Raw genomic sequence first — 24,968 nt, 5'->3', positions numbered from 1 at the left:
TTTGATTTCTTTCTGTTACCTTTCTCTCCTCTGATACGCTTTCTCAATGCCTGGTGCCTTTTGCATCCTAACACTTAGGAGAATGGGAGAAATTTCCTTTGGCAACTCACTTTGTATTTATGGGTGATTAGCTGTGTTTTGAGACTGTGTGCTTCAGTACAGAATGTGGGGGGAGCTTTCCAAGTGGTGAGTATTGGATATGGCTGTGCAGGATTGAGGGCAGGAGGTGGCTCTTCTCTCAAACTTGAAGGACCTCCATATCTAAGGCTAGCAGTGTAAGCAAACCCAGTCTCAACATTTGTGCTTTTTGGGACACCTCTTTCCCCGCTTAGTGGTGCTGTAGCTGAGGAACAGACCACACAGGAGAGAAGTTCTGGATGAGACATGGAAGTCCTTTTCTTGTGGGTAGAATGAGAAACGTCTTCCATTGGCAATGTTTGAACATTTGGTTGACAGTTGGTGGCTCTGTTTGCCAAGGTTACAGGACCTGTAGGAGGTGAGGCCTTGCTAGAGGATGTGCATTACTGCCAGCAGGCTTTGGGGGTTCACAGCTTCACTCCACTTGCTGGTATCTCTCTTATTTCTGTATGTGGATAACAAGTAATCTGCCAGCTCCCTGCTCCTCCAGCCATGCCTTTGGCCATGGCATGCTGTCCCCACCATTACAAACTCTCCCTCTGGAATGATAAACCAAAATAAATGCTTCTTTAAGTAACTAACACATCCTCTAACCTGGGGGAGAGCAGCACCAGTGTGGGAGAATGTGAGTGGATGTAGACATGGATTCAACAGAGACTGTGGGAGAGAAAAAGGCAGAGAGTGTGCTGAGTGTGAGATACAGGATCTGGCTATGCAGGCATTCACATGACTTGTGAAAGCGTGTGCCGTGACTGGTATTGGGTACACACATACAAGGGTCATTATAAAATATGAGTGCGTCAAACAAAATTTGGAGGTAATTGAGTTTCTAAAATATACACAGTATCTATATTTATTTTCAAAACTGGCATTTGTGCTACTGAAGAAGTAAAAAGAACAACAGCAACATTTTCAATTGGTAGTTTAAAATGAATATGTGTGATGATCTATCATTTTGATTTATAGCCAGAAAACAAGATGTTATGTCTACGAGTTAAGCGCTCATCTGATTAATTATGTAGACTTTATTCACTGTATACTGCAACTCTATTTTGTACTTCAAAGAATATTAGGGGCAGTATGACTATTTACTTATGTAATCTGCCTTTATATTATACTTGTTATATATCTGCTAATAACATTTAAAAATCAATGGAATCATTTACCCCACTGTGTGTGTCTATGTGCACAAAAATGTCAATGCTTAAGAGTCAAATGTTGCTCTTTCTGGGCTTGAGTCTATATACTTAATGAAAAGGATGCCAGAGTAGGTAGTCAGCAAACAGTTGAAAAGAGCCACATACATTGAGCTGTGCTTATATAAAAGGGTTCTTGCTGGGAACTGTGACTTCTTTGGTACCAGGAATGATCAGCCTATTGCTGGAGCCTTTTAACTACTTACCTGCAATGTGACTCAAAGGCACACGTTAGGACACTGTAGTCTTCCCAGATATCACCAGGTAGCTTTGAACAAGCTTTGAACCAGTAACCCTTGTTGTGGAAGGTTTTCCTGTGAACTGTAGGATGCTTCTCGCATCCATGGCTTCTACCTAGCTGTGACAGTCAATATTTCCAGACACTGTCAAAATGGTATCTGTGGGTGGGGGGCTGTGAATCACCCCCTATTGAGAAAGATGTGCAGAAAGAGAATGTGAGTAGTGCTGTTCTCATGACAATGCTGAGATGTAAAGGAATGCCTATAACGACTAAGTGTGGTGAGCGACGCTTTCATCACAGTCCCTGGCTGCAGTTAGCTCTTAGTGTTATCTAAGTATGGAGCATGGCATGGGGACTCCTGAAAGGCTTTCAGGAGAGAAGAGGACCGGGGAGCAGCTGGATGGGTGAGGCTTATTACCAGCTGGCTGGAGCCCGACTGCTCAGTTCATCCAACCCTTTGTCTAACCCTGCTGGGAAAAAATCAAGGTCCATTTTGAGAAAGGCAGAAATAGAAAGAGAATGCGGAAGAATATATGTAGTTACGGAGCAGTGGGTAGAGGCCCTTAGAAGTAGAAATCCTGCTTCTTAATGATGTCTGTAAGGCAAGACAACGGCAGTCTCTGGAAAGCGTCCTCTATCTCCCAAACTTCCCTGCGGCTCCTCTTTCATTCCCACTGCGTTCATTGAGTGCTGACTGCATTTCAGTCTTTGCATTGCTAGGTCCTTCATGCGTCTAGCCTATCCAGGCCACATTCTTTAAGGAATGAATAATTCTCAAGGAGGCAGAATTGGAAAAGCAGCTGGGAGGGTAACAGCAGCAGTGGGAAGCAAGCAGTAGAGACAGAAAAAAAAAAAGAGGGGAGGAAAAAGAACACAAATGACTGAAACACATTTCCTCATGTCAAGAGGAGGAAAGGAAAATAATCAAGCAATATTAAATTGTCTATCCATAAATTCAAAGGTGACAGACAAGGTGGGTTCTGTACAGATCATAATGTCTGCCCAACACAAATGGGACGTTATGAAAGTGTACGGGGCCACAGCCTGGTGAGAAGTTCATAATGATGATAAATATCCAGAGCAGGTGACTCCCAGATCATTTTCAGCTGTCCATAATTAAACTGGTATCCATCTCTCCACAGTGTCAGGACTGTGAAGTAATTCAAGTCATTGGACCCTTTACATCTGTGCTGAAATGAAATAATATTTGGCAGTAACCAGGAGTCACCGAAACTGAACAAACAATCCCCTTCAAGACTTTATAAAAGTTAGTAACTTAATAACATTTGACAGGGATTAAGACCTTTTTGGAGCTGGAAGGAAGTTTTAGAAAGCAGCAATAATAAATATGTGGAAGGTAGAACTGATCCCACTCTAACAGACATGTATAATTTGAACTGTAATGAATCTCCCCAGAGAGATGTGTATTTTGAACTTCTAACAGATACAGTCCATGTCAGAAAGCACATGCCTCCTTGAGAAACAGTTGTTGGGCTGACTCTAATAGAAAGAAGGAAAGAGAAAGACCTTCTGTCTATTAAAGAGTATTCTGTATCTCTATAAAATATATAGTGGTAGAATCTGATACAACAGTGTACAGACTGGAGAGTCCAGCAATTTTAAGAGTGTGTTAGCAACACAGCACCCAATTGGCAAGATGCATATCTATTTACTATTTACTATTTATTATTTATTTATATGTGTCTATGTGCCTGTGTGAGTTTATGAGCACCCTGTGCATTCAGGTGCACACAGAGGCCAGAAGAAAGCAGTGGGTCCCCTGGAACTGGAGTTACAGGTAGTTGTGAACTGCTTGATGTGGGTGCTGGAGACTGAAACTGTATCCTCTGCGAGAGCACTTACTGTCTCTTACTGTGAGTAAAATGCCATGACCCAAACCAACTTGGGGCAGAAAGGGTTTGTTTCAGCCTGTAAGTCTAAGATCACACTCTCTCCCCTCAGGAAGCCAAGGCAGGAACTCAAAGCAGGAGCCTGGAGGCAGGAACTGAAGAAGCAGCACTGGCTTGTTCCTCATGGACTGCCCAACCTGCCGCCTTATACAACTCAGGACCACCGGCCTAGGGGTGGCACTGCCCTCTGTGCCATCAACCAAACAAATGCATAGATTTGCTTCCAGGCAACCTGACAGAGGCATTTCTCAACAGAGATGCTTCTTCCAAGATAACTTTAGCTTGTGTTGTTAACAAAGCCATCTAAGACAAGCAGTGATTGATTTTTAACTGCTGATCCATCTCTCCAACACACACACACACACACACCCCACTCTTGGGTTGAATCACAGCAGAATGTGTTTTGTTTTGTTTTGTTTTGTTTTGTTTTTAGTTTTTTGAGACAGGGTTTCTCTTGTGGTTTTGGTGCCTGTCTTGGATCTCGCTCTGTAGACCAGGCTGGCCTCGAACTCAGAGATCCATCTGCCTCTGCTTCCCCTGAAGTGCTGGGACTAAAGGCATGGGCCACCACTGCCCGGCTCAGCAGAATGTTTTTTAAAAAGCAGGGTCTTACTATATAGCCCAGGCTAGCCTCAGCTCAGCGTGCCTGTGACTGACTGACCTGTGCGTGGCTCCAGGTGGGTTCCCCTTCCTTTCCTTTCCTTTCCTGGTACTTTTTCCCAGTAGCACTTCCTTCTTGGTGTTCCCACCTCAGAGCCTCTGTACTTGTTGCCCTCCCCCACCCTTTGAATGTTCCTTTCCTGTATCACACAGCTCCCTCCTTCCCCCTTGATCCCAAAGGCTGCCTTCACAGCTTTGCCATCGCTGCCAACTTTGGTGAGTTAGACTCCTTCCACTTCCCGTTCTTGCTCCATTTTCTCCACTCCCTCTACCTTTTCCACCACCAACTCCTCCACAGTTGCATAGTAAGCCCCAGGAAGGCACTGGCTTTTCTCTGTTATTTTTTTCTATTAATAAAAATTCAAAGCTGTAAATGGTAGATGGTTAGTCAACAACTGTCGAGTGAATCAAAAGAGACGGCCACTGTATGCCTCCTCACTTGGCTTTTCTAGTTGGCCTGGAGCTAACAGGAGTTCTCTGGAAGGGATGCTGTTGTGTTATCCACATACAGAGCCCTGTCCTATCGCTGAACTATCCTGATGGTACAGTCCTGGCCATGCTCCCTTTTTACTATCCAGCTGTCAATATGGAGAGGAGATGCTCTTGGCCATGAATTAACATGGTCCAAAATTTAAGGATCAACCTGTCATCGGTTGGACTTTTTCAGATCACCCATGTGTCCAGAGGCATTCCCAATACTGTGGATTGAGAGATTAAAAAAAAAAAAAAAGCTCTCCACGCAATAGAACCCATCACTGGGGTCTGGACTGGAACCAGCCATTCTAATGGGTCCTCCAGAGGACATTGGATGCCACATCAGAGCCGCTGGCAGGAGGAGGTAAGAAAATAGACATGTAGGGTCTCACACCAAAGAGTATGCCACCCTTCTCACACTCTCTTCCAAGACTTGGAGATTGCTTCCCTGGCCCCATTGATACAGGCTTCATTACATTTCTCTCCTGTACACTCCTGCTTCTGAAATTATAGTAATTCTGAGGGTCTTCTCCTCTTGAAGTATGCTGTGAGCTTGCAAAGGGCCTGGATATCCTTTTGTGTCTCTCATAGCACCTGAAATCTGTTTCTAAATTACTTAAAGCAAATATTTCCCATCCTGAATTCCAACAGTTGGCGGGGCCATCCCATTATCTCAGAGAGTCTGAGAACAAAATCACACTCTAATAAATTCCATACTTATAAAACATGGCCAAAGGAAATATGATTCCATATCCAACTGTATGATATTTTGCTTATCAAATTGAGGATTGAGAATTTAGTGGTGAAGAGGGCGTGGTTAAATTGAAACTGTTAGAAAGAATGCAAATTGGCTCAAATTGCCTCTGATGCATTTTGACAGTTTGTGTCAAGAGCTTTGAAAAGCTTTGTAGACGTTGACCCAGTATTTCCAGTTCATGAAAATTCTCATAAGGAAACCATCATAAGTATTGGTAAACAGTATAAATTTAGCAGAGATGAGAGGAGTTAAATGCCTTATTGAACAGAAATATATTTCCCATCACACACCCTGAATATGGATTTAGACAAATACTAACATCATGATATATGGAAAGAATATATCTATTCCACAGACATATTTAAGTATCTCTAAGTATGTAGCCTATGACTTTTCTATATTATCTATAATTTCTGTAACTAAAATATATTGCTAATTTATTAAAACAGTTTGCAACTTACACATGCAAGCTAAATCCCACATAGCATGTAACTGCTGGTGATGGTGCCATCCTTCTAACTTCCCACAGAATTCCTGCACCTCAGGCCAGCATCTGCCTATCCTGGCCCTCCCCTGCCCCCAGTGTCTCTGCCTATCCTGGCCCTCCCCTGCCCCCAGTGTCTCTGCCTATCCTGGCCCTCCCCTGCCCCCAGTGTCTCTGCCTATCCTGGCCCTCCCCTGCCCCCAGTGTCTCTGTGCTTCTCAGGCCTAAACAGTGAGCTGCATAGTCATTGGCACAGCGTAGGGAGCTCCTTTATAACCTGGGCCTGGACCCACCTTCACAGCTTCCTGCTGGCTGTGCCTTTCACTTGCCCTCCTTGCTAGCAAACCCCACTATTTGGAAACCCCACTTATTCTGTCTGCTTGATTGCTAAGAATTTCTCTCTTATATTACTTCATAAGTTGTCCATTCCATTTTCAAGGCATTTACTTAAACCCTTTCCGTCAAAACTTAGAAAGACACTGTGCACTCACTGTCACAACTTCTTAGTTATCACGTGGTGATCAGGTCACTCATTTCTGTCTGTTTTTCATTAGATTAAAAGGAACTCGAAGGCTGGAATTAGCGTTGTGATCAACAGATGGAAAGCAACCAATAAAATAAGCAACCAATAAAACACATGCTGAATAAAAGTAGCCGCATTAACATCTCACGGAGATTTTCAGCAACCTCTCGCCCTTGTAAAGGGCGCCCTGTGCTAAGTGCAGGCTGACATGCAGCCACCTCTGCTCTCCCAGGTCAGCCTTGCAGGAAGGCTGGGGTAGCAAGCTGTGCTACTTCACTGGTTCAGCAATGAATGAGCTGAGCTGGAGGTGCTCTCTCTCAGAGCTCCTAGGGTCCAAGCTCCAGCTGCTACAGTCACTGCTTTTCTGCCTTTCCTGTCTCCCTCTGTACCCTCCTACCCACCAGTTCTGAAGCTCTTCTGGTCATTTAACTCTTGTCCTGCTCCCTGAGGAAGACGCTGAAGGCTTGGTGGTGGTGATGGTAAACCGACCAAGGCGCTTCACTTTGGTGGTGACCGTTTAAATCACACACAAGTCCTGTTGTGTCTTGAACTGGAAGCAGGTATTATGCTTGTGAGTATTTTGTCTGATGGGGGAGAAAGCTACGGTTCACTCATTTTTCAGGCTGGAGACGTGATGCTAGTCTACACAGACAGTGATGTTCAGGACCCAGTTGTCTTTTGTAGTGACTTTCTTTTTGTCAACACATAGTCATTGATACCATATTTAACGTTTGTAATTACTGCTGTAATAAGTACTGGGAACTGAACTTATGGATAAATGCTTTCTAGCAAATTCTGTGCAGTTTTTGGTTATAACTGTTTTAGTATTAAACAATTATTCTTTTGGGAAAAAAAAGGAGAAAAAATTGGGTTGGGTATAGGAGCACACACCTTTAATCCCAGCACTCTGGAAGCAGAGACAGGTGGATCTCTGTAAGTTCAAGACTAGCATGGTCTACGCAGTGAGTTTCAGAACAGCCAGGACTACATAGCATGGTGAGACTCCTCTCCTCTTCTCTCTCTCTCTCTCTCTCTCTCTCTCTCTCTCTCTCCCTCCCTCCCTCCCTCCCTCCCTCCCTCAAAAGGTTTTCTAAGATCTCAGCATGATGATCCAGTTGATGTATGAGGCTAGAGTAAAGAAGGTCTGTTTTGAGAGGGGTCCTGAACCTCACGGTCACCTCATAATACCTGATCAGGACCAACCCCCCTTTTCCTCTTCTCAGTATCCCCAAGTTTCAAGTGGTTCTAGAGCTACTTAGAGTTAGTGTCTGTCAACTTATGTTTTTCTTTTCTCCACTTATTTTTGTTTACTGTTATGTTTTATAAGTTTATGCAAAGTGATCAGTATTCTATGTGAGAGAGCCTCCCCACCCTTTGGGGGAAGTAATGTGAATAATAGTAAAACTTAACCCATATTTCTAAGGCCAGGTGTACACAAGAAGAGGCCTGTGTTTGGCATTTTACCTTTAATAATTGAAAAAAAACTTTATTTTTATGTTGTGGCTAAAAATTTACTTGTATTTATATAATTGTACAATAATTCTCAATATCTAATTCTAGAATTTTTAAATGTTTATTTTTATTTTATTTTTCTGAATGCTTGCCTGCATGTATGTCTGTGTACCATGTGTGTGCTGCACCTGTGGAGGTCAGAAGGCATCAGATCCCCTGGCAGTGGAGTTATAGGTGGTCGTTAGCTGCTTTGTATGTGCTGGAAATTGAACCTGGGTCCACTGGAAGAACAAGTATTCCTCTTGCTCTTAACTGTGGAGCCATCTCTTCAGCATCATAAGTAATTTTAAGATGAGGGGAAACACTTGCCTAGTACCACTAGAAGAGTTTGACCCTTACAGAGATGTCCAAGCTTTTGACATAGTCAAAAAGATGACTTGACACTGTCATCTACAAATGTGTTAGTTAGACTGTGTTCACAGCTAGCTTGGGATTCATGCAGCCCATTGGCGGCAGATGGACATGCCTGGATGAACAATTTTAAACAGATTAAAGTGAACTGTTAACTTCTTGCCTGCAGGGCCTGTATCTTGGAGAACTTGAGGTGTCAGAGTGAGCATTGGGTCTGGGTCAAGGACTAGCATGAAGCTCTGCATGTCAGCTGTAGTCAGCAGGCAAGTACTTGGCTCTGTACAGTCCTCCTCATCTGCTTTAAGACAGTGGCACTTAGGTTTGCAGCATAGGCAACTATTGGGATCAAAATTTGATACTTTGTGGGAAAGTAATTTGTAGTCTAGGAAAAAAATCTTTCAAATGTTGAGCTATCAAATTATTGTATTCTTGATGATCCCATCCAAGCTCATTGACTGTTTGATTCAGAAAACACTGATTCAAAAAATATTGAGTGGATGAACATGGGAGACAGGGAGTTGAGTTTTAGCACTCTCCCACAGGGCTCTGGTGACACTGCCTCTGTTGGCTCACAGCATTACCTTAACCCTTGGTCTTGCTAACTCCTCTCATACCACCCAGACACACGCATATCCCCTTGAGACCCAGATTTCCTCCTAATACATAAATACATGCTGAAAGTGTAGCAGATATAGTAAGGTAACATTCCAAAACTGCAGATTCATTTCATTTAAACTAGGGTTTTATGGACAGTGTGCCTGAACTGAACAGGCGGGTGTGGGGGCTATTTTTGGACAGGCAGAATTTCCAGCACCTCTTAAATAACATCACACAGTGATTGCCTCTCTACCTCTGTGCAGGGCGGGCCTGCATTCATAAAATGGGACACTGGCCCAGGGCGAGACTGAGTCTCTTTTCTATCTGATGACTAATACTTATTGCAGCTTTTGGAAAAGGAAAACACAATTCAAAACCTCATCAATACATTTCTCTCTGTTTTCTCCAAAGAAAGGGGGAAATCTCTCCTCTCTCTCTCTCTCTCTCTCTCTCTCTCTCTCTCTCTCTGTGTGTGTGTGTGTGTGTGTGTTCCTCCAATGGCTGAGGAATCCTGAAATGAACCACTATAAGAACCCCCTGACAGTGTTCTGTGATGGTTTTGTGTGGGAAATTGAAACAAGTTGGCAAGAAGAAGAATTCTTTCTGCATAATTCAAAGCAGACATTTTACTGGAGGAAAAGCAAATCAGAAATTTGCTGTCGGCCTCTGAAATTTTATTAGTTACAAAAGGTAATATATTAGTCCCTTGCATCAAATCCAGATAGAGTCTCTGATTCTCCCCACTCCCTGACATTCTAAGTTGAACCTGGGAGTACAGAATACAAGATCAGCTTCTCATGAAGGATGCAGAACTTGTTGTGACCTGTGACTGTGTCATATGCTATTGCCCCCTAACCCGCTTTTCTGTGGATCTAGAGAGGTGTGAAAGGGTAAAAAACAAGACTTGGAAATGGCTGAAATACTTAGATGTTCCTGATAAAAGTATCCTCTAACGAATGGGGTTGATAGCAATGTGTAATCCAAATGGATGCTGGCTATTTCATGCTATTTATGGTGAAGTTGAGCAATGAGAACACTGGGCTGCTTATATGAGTTGTGTAGCATGGGGCCAAGGCAAGCTTCCTGTCTGCCTAGCTCACTGGAAGAGTCTGATAACTGCTGGGCGGTGATGGCGCACGCCTTGAAATCCCAGCACTCCAGAGGCAGAGACAGGTGGATCTCTGAGTTTGAGGCCAGCCTGGGCTACATAGTGAGCTATACAGAGAAACCCTGTCTTGAAAAACTGAAAAAGGGAGAAAAAAGAAAAAGTCTCTGATAACTTCCAAACAGCATGAGTGAACGAACACTTGGTCCAAGTAAGTGTGAAGTTGAAATGTGAATTTTAAAAGGGACTGTGAAACAATTTCAGTTTTTATGCATAAGACTTTTATAGGATTGTTTTTCTATGTTTCAACAGGTTAAATTCATAATTTTATTTTTATATTTATATGTTTGATATAATCTAGAAATAATATTCCAGTTCCCTTATATTATAATGCTACAAATTTGGTTTGAGTGTATTTTTTAATTTACTTTATTTATATGCAATTTCTGTTTTGCCTTCATGCCTACTTGTGTACCAAGTGCATGTCTGGTGCTTGTGGAGGTCAGAAGGGAGCGCAGGTTCCCCTGGGACTGGTGTTACAGATGAATGTGAGCCAGGATGTGGTTGCTAGGAACTGAATACGGGTCCTCTGGAATAACGGCCAGTGCTCTTAGTCACTGAGCCGTTCTTCTAGACCCTTGGGAGTATTTTCCGGGCCATTTATTTATTTATTTTTTGTGAAATGGATGAATTAATTCAAGCATATATTTGTGTAAGAGGCATTCAGTGCCTCTATTATTTACAGTGTATTAAAAACATTTATTTGGTGCCTGGGTGCATGTAGGAGTGTGCACCTGCATGCATGTCTACACATGTGTGTTGGGACAACGTGTGGTGCTCAGAGGACGGCTTTCAGAGCCCGTTCTGGTGTTCACCATGGGGTCCAGGTTACTGAATGCAGGCTGTCGGGATTGGTGACAAGCACACTCTACCTGCTGAGCCGTCTCACCGGCCTAACAGTACTTCCCCAATAAATATAAACACATCTTCATCCAGTAGTCAGTTCTCCCAGCCCGTATCCATGTCTGGCACTCCTTCCCTTTCTTGTAACCAAAGATGGAGCAAAGAGTGAGGATTGGGGGATCTGAGGCCACACTGCAGATACATAGAAGCATGGAAATTGCTACCACAGCTCAGTTACAGCTGTACATTCTCTCTCTCTCCAAGGAAACAAGCCCTTCTGTATCTGTGCTGCATCTTCGAAGTTTTTGGTGTGTGCTCTACCCCTCCTTCCCTCCTTGTCCCATTCTCCACTGTCTTGGGACTGTTACCCTTTTGGCTGAAAGTTGTGAGCAATCATGAGGTTGGCCACAAGACTCAATGAAGAACAGACTCAATTAGAGGCAGGGTTAAAACACAAAACGTTTATGCCAAACTTTCTATGAGGTATTAAAATGTTATGGAATGACAGAAAACAAACACACCATTTACACAGTTACTAATTATGTACTCAGGAGGGCAGAGACCACAATTATCAATTCCGTTTCTGTTACCCTGGACTCATAGGAACTCTGTCTGTGTGCTGCTTGAGGAGCAGGCTGGACGAATGAACACTGTCTATATTCTCCGGCCCGTGCTCCGGCAAGACTGGGAGAGGAGGGTGCCAAAAGATAGCAATGCAGAGGAGGTCACAAGACTCTAGGGCAGTGCCTTTTCACTTTGTTCACCTAGATTATAGCAAAAATTTTCTTGGCATATCAAATGTGTCCATACGCTCACCTGCAAAAACTGGGTTGTCACCCTCAGTTATGAAACCGTTACATCAAATGTGCAACCAAGAGAGCAAGTTGGAAAGGAAAGGATTTCTGAATCAGGCTTGCAGACATGGCCCATGACTGTTCTGTGGTTGCTAATAATATGCTTCATTAGTCTTAATTAGAATGTTAATTCTCACTGACAAATGATACTCCTACCACACCTGGCTCACACTAGGCACACGGGCCCAGAAAATGAGAAAGACGCTGGAAAACAATTGACTTTCTTGTTGACTTCTCTTGTCGGGTATCTCTAAGACATACAGACTTAGCCAATTCTAAATGACGTTTTCTGCCATTCCCCACATTTGGCCTCCCTCTGAAGTTCTCTGGAGCATTAAGTATGTTTTTCAGCTTCCTGAGGCAGTCTTCAGGAGTCATGCCTGATGATTTCACCCTCATCACTTACATCAAGTCCGCAGCCATCTTCCAATTTGGCTTCCCACATACCTCCTGAACCTGTATGTTCTCCATCTTCACTGGCCTCCACAGGCACCCCCACTTCTCTGTTTGCCTCCTCCCTCCTCCCAAGGTCTCTTCACGAAGCCATTAGAAAGTGCTTTTGAAACAGCTCCTTTTCCAAGTCTTCTTGACCTTTTCCTCTCCTATCAAGTAAAGATGCAAAATCCAAAGTCCATAAGATGGCCCTTCCTGCAGTTCCAGCCTCCCCCTCCTCCCTCCCTTTATGTTATGGGCACGGAGTCTCCTTCATTTCTCTAACAGCTTTCTGCCCCCACCACAGTGTTCAGATATGGTGTCCCCTGAGCCTGGGGGTTTCTTCTGGTGTCTTCCACCAGTTCCTTTCTTCTCTGTTTGTCCTTATTGTGGTCTGGCTGTGACCGGCTCCCCAAAGGCGCATGTGCTGGAAGCTCCGTCCCAGTGTGGCAACACTGAGAAGCGATGAAGTCTTGCAAGATATTGATCCTGGTGGGAAATGCTGTCTGTAAGCCAGAATACAGCTGCTTCCTCATCGGAGGCATGTCTTGCTTTCCAGGGAAGTTTCTCAAATGCAGGATACTACAAAAGAATCCATCCCCTCCCCTGAAGGAATCTGTCTCTCCTGCTCCCCTACTAACACCATTTGCATACACACCTTTCTGTTTCTTGGCCACACTGTGATGCAGTGTGAGCGCCTTCATCAGGAAAAAGTCATTATCATGCTGATTGGACCTGCTAGTCACCAGCAGAATGAGTCAGATGACTCTCTCCTTATCATTACGTATCCAGACTCAGGTATTCCATCTCTAATCTAGGACTATCTCCAAACTCTCCTCCATTTACAGTGTTTTCTGCTTTTATCACCTCCAGTTTAAAAAAGTTAATTACTTTGATACATAATTGTACACATCTGTTTTGTTTGCTTGTTTGGTTTTTGCTTGATGCCTGCAGTTCTTGCTAAAAAATAATAAACTCTTGAGGGCACGGCACTATATCTGTTTTATTCACTAACAAATATTCAACCACAGAATTGGTTCTTAATAGACCATCACATATTTATGGAATGCATAGAAAATTAAATATTTTCTGCATTTTAATGACAGATCTGATTGGATGCTTTGGCCAAAGCTGTGTACCACCTGCACTACCAACCTGTTACCTTTGTTTACGTCAAGCGTAAATCATGTCTTAAAAAACAACATAGCCATAGCTACAAAACTGAAAAAAATTGCAAGTTGGTAGTCTTATTTGATTAATTTAACATTTTATATGTATGTGTGTGCGCATGTGTGTGCAGATGTATGCACCCATACACAAATGCAGAGGCCAGAAGAGAATGTCAGGTGTCCTGTTCTATAACTCTGCACCCTACTCCCTTAGACAGGGTCTCTAACTGATGTTAGAGCCAGGCCGGCTCCAACAATCCTGCTGTCTCTTCCATTCTGCAGTTGTGGAGTTATAGATGCATATGTGGCCATGACTGGCTTTTTACATGGAGGCTGGGGATTTGAACTCAGGACCTCATGCTTGTGCATGGAACCCATCCTAGTGTTTAATTTTATGTCTGATGCATGTTGAAATCATAAATATTTAATGACTCAAAAACATTTTAACCTCTGAAACCCAAAATGATCTTCCTAGGAATGAATGAATAAACAAACTTTTTGAATGAGTGCGACCCACCTTCTGCTGGGTATAGGGCAAGCTCTGGGCTATTGGGAAAACTGATGGGTGTTTACATTGGTGGCTGAATGAATAAGTTACATTTCCTGGGGTTCCGTTCTCCATTCACACAATGTTCACACTGTGACAGAGAACGTGGCTGCTTACATAATATTGTGTTCACTCACATTTGTACCTCATGTGGCATGATAAGGAAGTTCGTGTACCAGTCTTCATTTTAGCTGTGAAGATTGGAATGCTGGAGTAGTAGGAATACCCTTTGATCATTAGCCTACCTTTATTCTCCTCTTGCTTCATTAGTGGCTAGCCTACCTTTCAGTACTCACATTCAACTTTGTGGAAAGCCTGTTAATCATTTACACACCTACCATGTTCATAGCATCACTATCTACAAAGGCCTAGAGGCAGATGAAGCTAAGTGTTCATCAATGGCTGGCTGACAGACAACCAAGTATGGAATAAACATATGATGGAGTCATTTCACCCTTAACAAGGAAGGGCATTATTTTATATGATTAATATATACTAATAAAAATAATTACAACAGGAACAATGAATCTCTTGAAAAATATACAATCAATGACCTATTATTAACTAGGGCAGAAGACAGATGAATGTGTATGACTCCACTTCTACAAGGTTTCCCACATTCTTAGACACAGAAGGTAGCCCAATAGTTAGCAGAGGCCCCAGAGGAGGCCTGGGCTGTGGTGAGTGGTGGGTGGTGGGTGTGGTGGGTGGTATAATTTAGTGATTATAGAGTTTTTGCTCTTTAAGATGGAGATGTAGTTCACAGCACCAAATATATATTTAACAGGACATGGCTGTCAACTTAGATATGGTTTGGGTGAGAAATTTTATGTTATGCATTTTTACTATATCTTTTTTTTGAAGGCTCATGGCTGCATTTCTTGTACTTTCATGCTCACTATACTACAAAATTCCAGTAATTTCTTTGACTTAGAATAGAAATTGTTTTAGAAGTACTAAAGATTTGGTAGCTTTCATGGACATTTATTCTGTGACAGGTAACATGAATTTTCCATTCACTGTCTTATTTAATCATTGAGTCAGCCTTATAAGGTCAATATTCTTAGTCACAGGCTTAATAAGGGGAAACTCCAGGTTCAGGCTAAGGTTACGGGTCTAGTAAGTCACAGAGGCAAGACTGACCCCAGGCGGTCTGACTTGATCAGTACCTCTAGCCAGTGGGTCTGTGTCTCACCCAGTAAGAAGTGGTGACTGCAGCTCTCTCCAGTGGTTCACATTTCAGACAGAGCCCTGGCCTTCCACACTTCCAACTGAGTTGGATGTAGATTGCTGTCACACACAACCATACAAATCTTAATCACAGAAATAAAAGATCCCTGTTGCCCCAAACATCAAACTAGCCACCAGAATGCAGCTGAAACTATTTTATAATTTTACCATAGTCACACTTTCTCTGTGTTTGTCTTGAGTCAAAGGAAGATTTTTTTTTTTTTTAAATCAGAGAGCTACTGAGAGATTTAAACCTTAGTTCTCTTTTTTTTTTTTTTTTGTATTTATGAATTGTTAATCCATGACTGCTTCCGGAATTTAAACTGTTTCCTGTCACATGTGATACAAGTAAAGGGCCAGGGTCTTTGGAGTCAACAAATTACTCAGCCCGTGTGGCCATTAACTTTCCTTTATTCTCTCCATTAGCTTCCTGTGGCAGGTAGAAGATGGGATTAGGAGCTAACCAATACACACACAGTTTGGGGTGGATGAAATGCTAGATAAACGGTAGCTAATATTGTCACTATTGAAGAGCGTGGATGATTCAGTCTTCTTAACTACAGGCATGAAGCAGTCTTCCCTACTGCATCCATCAGATAGATGCTAGGGCTGTGGAACATGGTGACCAGAGGACCACACGCGACCAGTAGAATGCTTCCCTTTCTTGTTGCTGACCCACCACTGACATGTCTTAGAAACATTGACTGGATTCCTATCTTGATTGTTCTCCAAATATCATGGCCAGCCACCCAGCCCCTGGGTGAAGTAGGATTCCTGCAGCAGCTGAACCCCAAGTTTCTTGGCACTAACACGCCTACCTCCTGCCTCTGGACTGATGGTTGTCTGCCATGTAGGTGTGGTCAGTTGCTTGTACCCTGGGGTAGAGGAGAGCTGGCCTGGGGGTTTTGTTGACGCCTTTGCTTGAGTGGTGCTTTTCTTTGAAAATAGAGCTACAGGTCTCCCATTTGAAAGGCAAACATACTTGCGCCCCAGGAGCTCATTCCTAAAGCAATGGAGCTCTGACCTTATACAGCTCCTTGCCTAGCTCAGACCTGACTTTCTCTGTTGAGCTGCTCCGGAATACAGGGCCCCAGTTGTTAACACATTTGATGGTTCTTTTTCTCAACCTGATCAAGTTCACTTAGTTGCAATTCTTCATAACCTTCTACTCTGTGAGGCTTCCTAGAATACCTTTTCTCCTCATCCTCCCTTCTTGGAGTGGATGACAGATCCAAGCCCAGATTTTGATGCACTAGCTCTTGAATTGTTTTTATGGTCCCAAAGTGGCACTTATTTGTTACAGCTCAATAGTCCTCAATTTTATTCCAAGTCTCATTATTTTACATTTATAAATATCAAGTTGGATTAATTGGTTCCAGCTCTCAAAATGTTTCTACCCAGAGGTGACTTTCTGCTATTTTCATAGTGGTTTTTGAGCCCCAGGCCTGGAGTCTGTATGTGGGCCATGTTCTATAGGTATCCCTGGAAGGCTGATGTGGGACAGAAAAGATGCACAGATTCTGGGCCCCACTGTATCCTTTAGAGGGTGTACTGGCCATAATAGCTTCAAAGCATTTCAACAAGTTCCTAGGATGTGACCTTCCCTTTTGGAAAAACAGGCGGGCCAGGCTTGCCATAATCAAGCGGTACCTTGCTAAGTACCCTTTCACTCCATCTCCTCCAGCAGTTTTTAATACTTTCCCTACAAGTGAAGTCAAACTAACTGGCCTGTAATTTCCTGGCGTGTCCCTGAGCTCTATGAAATAACGGCATTAGCTTGGCTACTTTCCAGTTCTTCCAGAATGTTTTTGTTTTGCTTTAAAACTCAGGACTGAAAAGGCTGGGGAACGCTTCTCGCCTCCCCCCACTTTGTTTCTTCCATGACATACCTGCTCCTTCTGGTCTCAGAACAGCTGCCATTTTAATAACGTCACATCTCTGAAATGTTTTCACATAGTATTTGTTCCTATCTCTGAAGCATGAGCTTTCTATTTTTCATTTTGACAAGGGCCACCCCACCCCGCTTCCAAAACAAAGGTTTACAACTTTACTGCATGAACTGTTAATTTGAAGCACTGTTTAAGAAATGATTTTCATGCTAGGAATCTAGAACACAGCATCCTACTGAACTGTAACAAAAATCTACATTCTTGCAAATGACTGAATCCTTGCCCAGGAGCCAAGAATCAAAACTATGGAGCTAAGAAATCAATGAGGACATACTAACCCAATACACTAGTGGTGTCTTAAAAATGGGCAAAATAAGTTTTGAAGACAGAACATTTGTATCTCTTACTTTCTTTTATATTTATTTTTATTTGTGTGTGCTGTGTGTGTGTGTGTGTGTGTGTGTGTGTGTGTGTGTGTCCCATATATGTGCCAACTGACTGCAGAGGCTAGAAGAAGGCATCAGATCCCCTGGGGCTAGAGTAGTTATGAGCTACTGGACACTTGGGTGAAACTCAGGTCTTCCAGAAAACACCAGGCAGTCCTCACCACTGAGCCATCTCTCCAGTCCTCCCATATTTTCCTAGACAGCATTTGTTATATTATTTCCAAAACTAACACCAGCATCTCTTTCAAGTTGTAACATAGAAAAATTCATAAATATAATTTCATTAAAAAAAAAACCCTAGTTGTATCTTTAATCCCAGTACTTGTGGGAGGCAGAGACAGGTGGATCTTTATGAGTTCAAGGCCAGCCTTCTCCACAGAGCGAGATCCAGGACAGCCAGGACGACACAGAGAAACTCTGCCTCAAAAGACAAGCAAACAAGCAACAACAAAAACAAAAAACTTAATTGTTAAAAAGTAAAATTTGACGGATAAGATGAGGCAGATTAGTATTAATTTGTTGGCATAAAATTGCAGCGCATAATACAGTCTTTAGGATTATCTCTGTTTTTTTTTATTGTATAGAAATTAAGAATTGAATCACCAAATAGGGCATAAATCCCTTTTTAAAAAAATAGACAATTTTGTTTTAGTGAATGTTTTACTTTTTGTTTTTGTAAGGATCTAATACATCTTTTATAAGGAGACCTTAGATAGTCATTCCAACCTTAGCCCACACGTCACTAGAAACTCATGTCCAGCTGGGCAGGAGAGGTGGCTGCCATCAGGGTGGTGTGGAACCTGAGATGGTTAAGATGGGAGACTCTGAGTTCAAACATACTGGAGAAATAACCACTGCCCAACCCCAGCTTTGACGCCCTCATTTTTCAGTTATGATGGCAAATCTGAGATTTGTACATCTGTCTTAAGATGTTCACTTACTGTGCATCAGATTTACATGGGCAAGAACCTTTAGATACACACAGACCACTCTCCTTAAGACATTTTAGCTGGTTTTGAATAACTGGTAATGGTTTCCTTTTAATTTATAGTCAGGACTTGGTATATTTGCAAAATATACCAAGGAAAAAGTCATATTCTCCACATGGTTCATAAAGCACAGAGGAACATAAAAAGACCTGGACATGTACACTGAGCAAAGACAAGTTCAGCTGGAAACTAAAGCATATACTTTCTCAGTACTAAATTCTCTTTCTTCTCTCTTTCCCTTCCCCCTCCCTCCCTCTGTCCTTCCTTTCTTATGCATGTGGGTGTTTTGGCTGCATGTATATATGTGCACCAGGAATGTGCTTGGTTCCCATGGAGGTCAGATGAGGTCATCAGATCCCTTGAAAGGGGAGTTACAGATAGTTGTGAGCAGCTGTATAGGTGCTGAGAATCAGATGACTGCTGAGCTATCTCCCCAACTCTTTAAATGTTTTCTTATAAATTCCTATCTCCATGGTTTTAAAGTACTATATCTAGGATTTATCCATTCCTATCTAGTGTTTATTGTACTATGGAACTACAGAGGTAGTGCACATTCTTTAAGACTACTCCTCCAGCACTCATTGAGATTTTTCCCACATTCACTGAAACTCCTTCCCCATTCATTTAAACTTCTCCCATAGTCACTGAGATTAGACTTCTCCCACATTCACTGAGACCTCTCTAACTCCTGTGGCTCTGTTTCATCTGCTTTTTTCCCCCTAAAATACCCTTTTCTATATTTAAATATCAGGATCTACCCTCCCAAGTTAGAAAGCATTGAGACTAATTTGATGGAAGAGATCTAAATTATTTCAATTTCTTTTTTCCTGTCCTGTAATTTCAACTTCTAGCTTCAAATATTCCGGTTAGTGGACTTCCCAGCATCATTTCCCTGTGTCTGAAATGGGGAGTGTGTTTATATTTCCTTTTAGATTGGGAAGTAAGTGAATCGTTGTTGTTGTTGCTGCTGCTTTGTTCTTAGAAAGATCAAAATGGCCAAGTCCTTCATTCTTTCTCTCCAGATGCCATTGTTTCCCCAGAACTTCCCTGGCTCCTCCCCACACCCCAGCTAATGCTAACCTCATTTTCCTTTAGTTCTCTAGACATTTCCCTGTCCCTTAAGGACTCCACTGACAATTTTATGTACTGTGTTATTTATTCTTTTAATGAGTAAATTTTGCTGAATACCTACTGCATGCCAGCCCGTGCTCATATGACTTCTTGTTTGTCTTGTCTCCAATCCTAGTGCTTTTCAAGCTCCAAATTTTCACAATATGCATATTGCCACCTCCCTCTGCACTGTACAGATAATGCTTGAACAATAACGTATGTGCTAATATTTGGCAAAACTTATCAGTATATAATATCTATAAGTCCACTTTCATGTATGTCCATATCCTTAAATAGTACTGGGTGTGGAAATGCTGCCATTGTCAACGGATAAGATTATCCCCATCCTCAGTAGTGAGTGGTAATAACAATAAATAATAGCTAGCCCTCCTGAGATTATACCTCATGGAGACTGTTCTCTTCCTGTTTCTATGTGAGTGCTTGGAGTGGATCCTGGAAGAGTAAAACATGATTTTTCAAAACAAGAAGGTGAATGAACAAATAAATTGTAGCACTGCCTCTGCCTTTGGGGAATTAACATTAGCAGAAATCTAAGCAGGCTTTCAAAGAACTATGCTTTATAAATAAAGATGCTCATGAATACAGTATCATGGCTAGATGAATTTCTAAAGTTTCAGGGGAAATTACACAATTTCAAATGAGTTCTATATGTATACAGTGCCAAACCATTCAGATAAAACCCTGAGTAAATCACTCAGGCGTTGTGGGCTTTGTTAGCTCAGGCATTTCAAGTCTCTATTGAAAAGATGTAAGGAGGCTCTGACATGGTTTTGCTGCTCATGGATAAACTTCACTGTAGTAGGGTCTTGTTTTAATGGTGGCTACTAAGCAACCACAAGCTAAGAAACTAGGAAGCCAAACAGGTTAACTCTGTTTAAAGCAAGAAAGACTAGACTCTGGTTTAAGGTCAAGAAGCTATTCCACAAGTAGACATGAATGTGCCATCATGTTTACCATCATTATGACATTCTTGAACCCTTAATCCAAAATGGAGATCTGAAAGGAAACCAAGACTCATGAACCACTCCCGCCAAGGTCAAGCTACTTTGTTATAATACTATTTCTTTCCCCAGTGGCCAAGTGTTCTTGAAAGAGAAAATGTAATGCTTCCTAATTATGCTTCTAATGTGTTTGTCTGTGGAGGTTTTCTACTTGCTACAGACCATGCAAGCAGAAACAGACTCAAGAGCAGGCTATCCATGTGGCTCAAAAGTCCAGAGGCCCCAGAATACTCTGGCTTCCATGACCACCACTCATAGCTATGTTGGTGCTCCTCACAGGCATAAATGATATCACTTTGATTCTCCTTAGAGGAGGCATCAGGCGAGGAAGTCCCCAAAGAGGCCCTCAGTGGGGAGGGGCTGAGGTCCGAGATGCAAACACAGTGCTCTCCTCCAGATGTAACTTGTCTTAGGCCAGTGCTGACCAGGAGCCTGCACTTACTTTATGTTCTTTGCCATTCTTGCTCTGGTGATTGATGGTAATGAATTTCTGTGCCTGCACGGCCCGATCTCTGGGGTGCTCCACCCTGTCTTCCTTTTCCCTTCTGGAACCATTCAGAAAAGCAAGTGTGGGAGGCTTATTGCCCAAATGCTCCAGTGGAAGAATGTGGGAGAGCCAGATGTGAGAAGGACCTCCCCTGAGTGGAGAATATGCAACCAAGAGTCCCAGCACATGTTGGAGAGAGATGGTTTTCTAACTAAACTCTGGATTTGTAGCATTGTGCTATCCCACATCCAAGTCAAAATGCCTGTCCAGATTAAACGTCAAAACTGCGCTGTTATCATCTCTGTGTTTTACTGAGTATCTTTGAAGAAGAAAGAATCCTTTGGGGGCCTAATTGATCCCAGGCCTGATACTTGGACATGGATTTCCATGACCACTTCAGAAGAAAAAATTCTGCTATTTTCAATCCAGGTATCACATAATGTTTCAATGGTGTGCACACATTCAGAACATCGTAAGAAATGAGAGGAGGTATGTAATTTGGCTGCGCTAGCAGAGTGAGTGTGCCAAGACCTTGAGAGAGGTATAGCAAGGATTAATGCCAAAACATTTGCAGTACTGTCAACTATGAAGAACTACAACGAATCTGGCTCAGACAGTAAGTACTCAGGCCATACTAAAGAGGTCACTATGGAATCACACAAGACCTGGGACATAGAAAAACTCCATTAGTCACCAACAAAATACAGTGTCAACAAGTTTGTCTTTGAAAGGTCCTCAAATCTTCATGGTTTAGGTCTGCATAGCCATAAAGTAGTGCCTGTAGGTGGTGTTGTAATTAGTCACTGGATTTTTATATCTCCTGCAAGCCCTAAGTTAGATATTAATGAGGCAGGGTGAGAAGAAATCCTTTCTCACTGAGCCTGAGCTGTAAGCCCTTTGTACAGGTTACACAGGCCAGGCTTTCCTATCAAGCAGCTGCCAGCAATGGAATGTGCCACTAATCTGAGGAATATCAAAAGTTTTACATTGATTAAAGTGAGGTGTAAAATGTGTACAAAATTCACTAGTTGATGGAAAAACATTCCAGCTGTGGCTTTTTTTTCTTATACAAGAAGCTCTTTCTTATTTCTTTCAAGGACCTAACACTAATAATGGCTCCCTTTAATACCATCACACATTCAATAATTATCATGGAAGGATACATCCCAGTGTTTTGGTATATAACTGTTCATGATTTGGGCTTTTAAACTGGGAACAATTATAGTATAAATAAACCAGGTAAATTCATTCTAAAAGCTGTTTGTGTGAATGTGTATGTGTGTCCACTATAAGGAACAAACATACCCGACGGAGAGTGAAAATTTACTTTAAAAAGATTGAATTTAAAAATGTAAAAGCATCATACTGGATGCTTTTATTACTAAACAATACCAAACCCTCTTGGACAGATCCATCCACTCACCTCGTAATGTAACGGTAAACTGCCACTCGTGGGTTTTTTCCCTTTTTTAGCTGAAGCAACTCCAGCAAGAGCCTGTATTTCATTGATCTGTAAGACAGTTGAATTAACTTCTCATGAATGAAAGATTTACTCAAGGAACACACGGACCTGTGAAACTTTTAAATACCTCCATGATTTAAATTAAGCCATTAGGCAACTTAGCAAGAAAGCAACAGTAACCACACAGACGTGGTACTTACAACCTCAAGGTGGGCTGCGGGTACTTGCAGGGGTGGATGCCTTCTGACAGCCCTTCTCTGTAGCCCCGCAGCCCTCTGACTTGAGCCAGTTAGTCCTGTGCTTTCCTTATTTAGTCTACTCTTTTATTATTATCTAACCTTATACTAAATAATTCCTCAGAGAGCTTAGCACTGCCTGGAATGGTTGCAGAAATCTTTGTCAAAGGAATGAAGTTTGAATGGAGTTCATTAATGAAAAGGTTAGTTCTTTCAGATTGAATATTTTAAGTTGATTGTAGATTGTAAATGTCTATTGAAGGTCATCGACCATAAATAACGAAGTAGTCCAAGACATGATCATTGTTGCATACTCTAAAATCTCAATCCCTGACTCTGCGGGAGGATGGCTTTGGAGGTGCTGAGTCAGGAAGAGGCAGGTACCTGCTGGAGAATGTCTTGCCATGACACCATACTGAAGAGTCTACGTTGAGGAACTTGGACCGCCAGGTCCAGGGCATGAATGAGAAGATCATCCTCAATCTGGTTCCCAACCACAAAAGCGATGGAGGCCTTCCAGTCATTCTGTTACAAGAGCAGACAGAATTAAATGCTAAGTATTCTTCACTGGCTCCAAGGCTCCCACTGAAAACTGGGATAGCTTCCCTATAAATCTTATTTTAAGGACAGGGTTGACCTTGAAGTATGTGCGGGGTGTTTTTTTTTTTTTTTTAAATCAAAGTAGCCACAAGGCGGCAGTATTGTGCCAAATTTCATGGAACTTGGCTAAAACCAATTTTCTCAAGAAACCAGGAAAAGCATTTCTGAAGAAAGTAAAATGCTGCTGCTTCCCCCCTCCCCCGCGCCCCAAATTGGTGTTTGCAATCAATTTAACATTCCCGTGCCACAAAAGTACATTAAAACGCAATCTCAAAGCATAATCATTGCTTCATTTCCCATTCCTTTCTCTGGACAGTGACTCTGAATAGTGCTACCTTTACAGAAGAAATTCAAGGTTGGGTGACACTGAGTGAGCTGCTAGTGAGAACCAGAACACACTTTCTTCTCTTATGTAAGCAAGAACATGACTGCTGATTCACAAAAGGAGCCTTTCCACGTCTTGGAAAAAGGCCAACATCTTATACGTGGACATAGAATTTTGAGCCAAACAATTTAAAGAAACAAATTACTAAAAACAAGGCTTTCACTCTGTAACTCCTTTATCTCCATTTATTATAATTTCCACTGGAGAAGGTAATTCTCTGGGAGCCTGGGTGGAATTCTACGCATTCGCCACCACCCCTCACTACCTCCCGAGGAAGCCCATTTCTGCTGCTGAACCAAACAGTCTCATGGGGCAGCGGGACAAGCATTCTCGTGACAAAGACATGAGGGGGAAGAGATGAGTGTCAGGGAGGGCACCCCAGCCACATGACCTCCCAGGCCTCTCGGTCGTCATGTATAAAATAAGAGAGTCAGGCACGACAGTATCTAAGCTACCTTCTAGCTTAGCAGTTCTCAACCTGTGTACTGTGACCCCTGTGGGGGAGGGGGTCAAATGACCGTTCCACGGGGTCACTTAAGACCATCATACATATCAGATATTTACATTAGGATTCATAACAAACAGTAGCAAACTTGCAGCTATGAAGCAGCAGCAAAATAGTTTTATGGCTAGGGCTCACCCCAACATGAGGATGTGTAGCAGAGGGTCACAGCATTAGGAAGGTTGAGAACTGCTTGCTCTAACTACTTCTAGGACACTGACAGCTGTGGAGCAGAACCTGCTCTTGGTGGATGCCGAAATAACGTCTAAGAAGACAGGAAAACCTCAGGCAGTTGTGTTTTTTGTGAAATGTGCAGTTTTGTGTGGCACTCTTTAGACTCTGTTCTGCTCATTGCCAGGCTGACATCAGAAGCAGAATCGAAGTGTGAGGAGAGGCAGGGTCCATCCTTTCTCAGCATCAAATAGGAGATGTCTGTGGTGTTTTCCATGGAAACTTACTACATGACAAGTTCCACCCAGTGTCCAGTGTCATCAGGAAAACAAAGCCACATATGGGAATATAAAACTGTATGTGTTACTTACAGAGAATGCTACGTTTGCATGTGTGGCAGGTAGGCGTGACTTTGTTTTAAACTCTGTTACTGATTTTAAAACATTCTTTTTGGATGCTAATTTGATATGGAAAGAGAGAGCATGTAATTTTTTTTTTTTAATGTTTGGGTTCTAAAAATTAAGTAATTGTTTAGAAAAGAGTTTCATCACCCCTAACTGACCTTCCTTGCACTGGATACCATTGT

General features: G+C 42.3%; 1 protein-coding gene across 1 annotated transcript in view; it reads right to left on the bottom strand.

The window, feature by feature from the left end:
* Spag17 (sperm associated antigen 17) overlaps positions 1-24,968 on the bottom strand; it is a 235,607-nt gene that overhangs the window by 170,386 nt on the left and 40,253 nt on the right. Inside the window, exons 2-3 of the mRNA XM_036191366.1 lie at positions 23,109-23,249; positions 22,450-22,536 (exon numbers count right to left, since the gene is read on the bottom strand). Of these exons, the coding sequence (XP_036047259.1) occupies positions 22,450-22,536; positions 23,109-23,249 (228 nt within the window). The remainder of the gene's footprint in view (positions 1-22,449; positions 22,537-23,108; positions 23,250-24,968) is intronic.

This window comes from Onychomys torridus, chromosome 6 (genome assembly GCF_903995425.1).
Source record: "Onychomys torridus chromosome 6, mOncTor1.1, whole genome shotgun sequence".
Classification (NCBI taxonomy): Eukaryota; Metazoa; Chordata; class Mammalia; order Rodentia; family Cricetidae; genus Onychomys; species Onychomys torridus.
The sequence above is the reverse complement of the archived record's forward strand: the minus strand, read 5'-3'. Positions and strand labels throughout refer to the sequence as shown.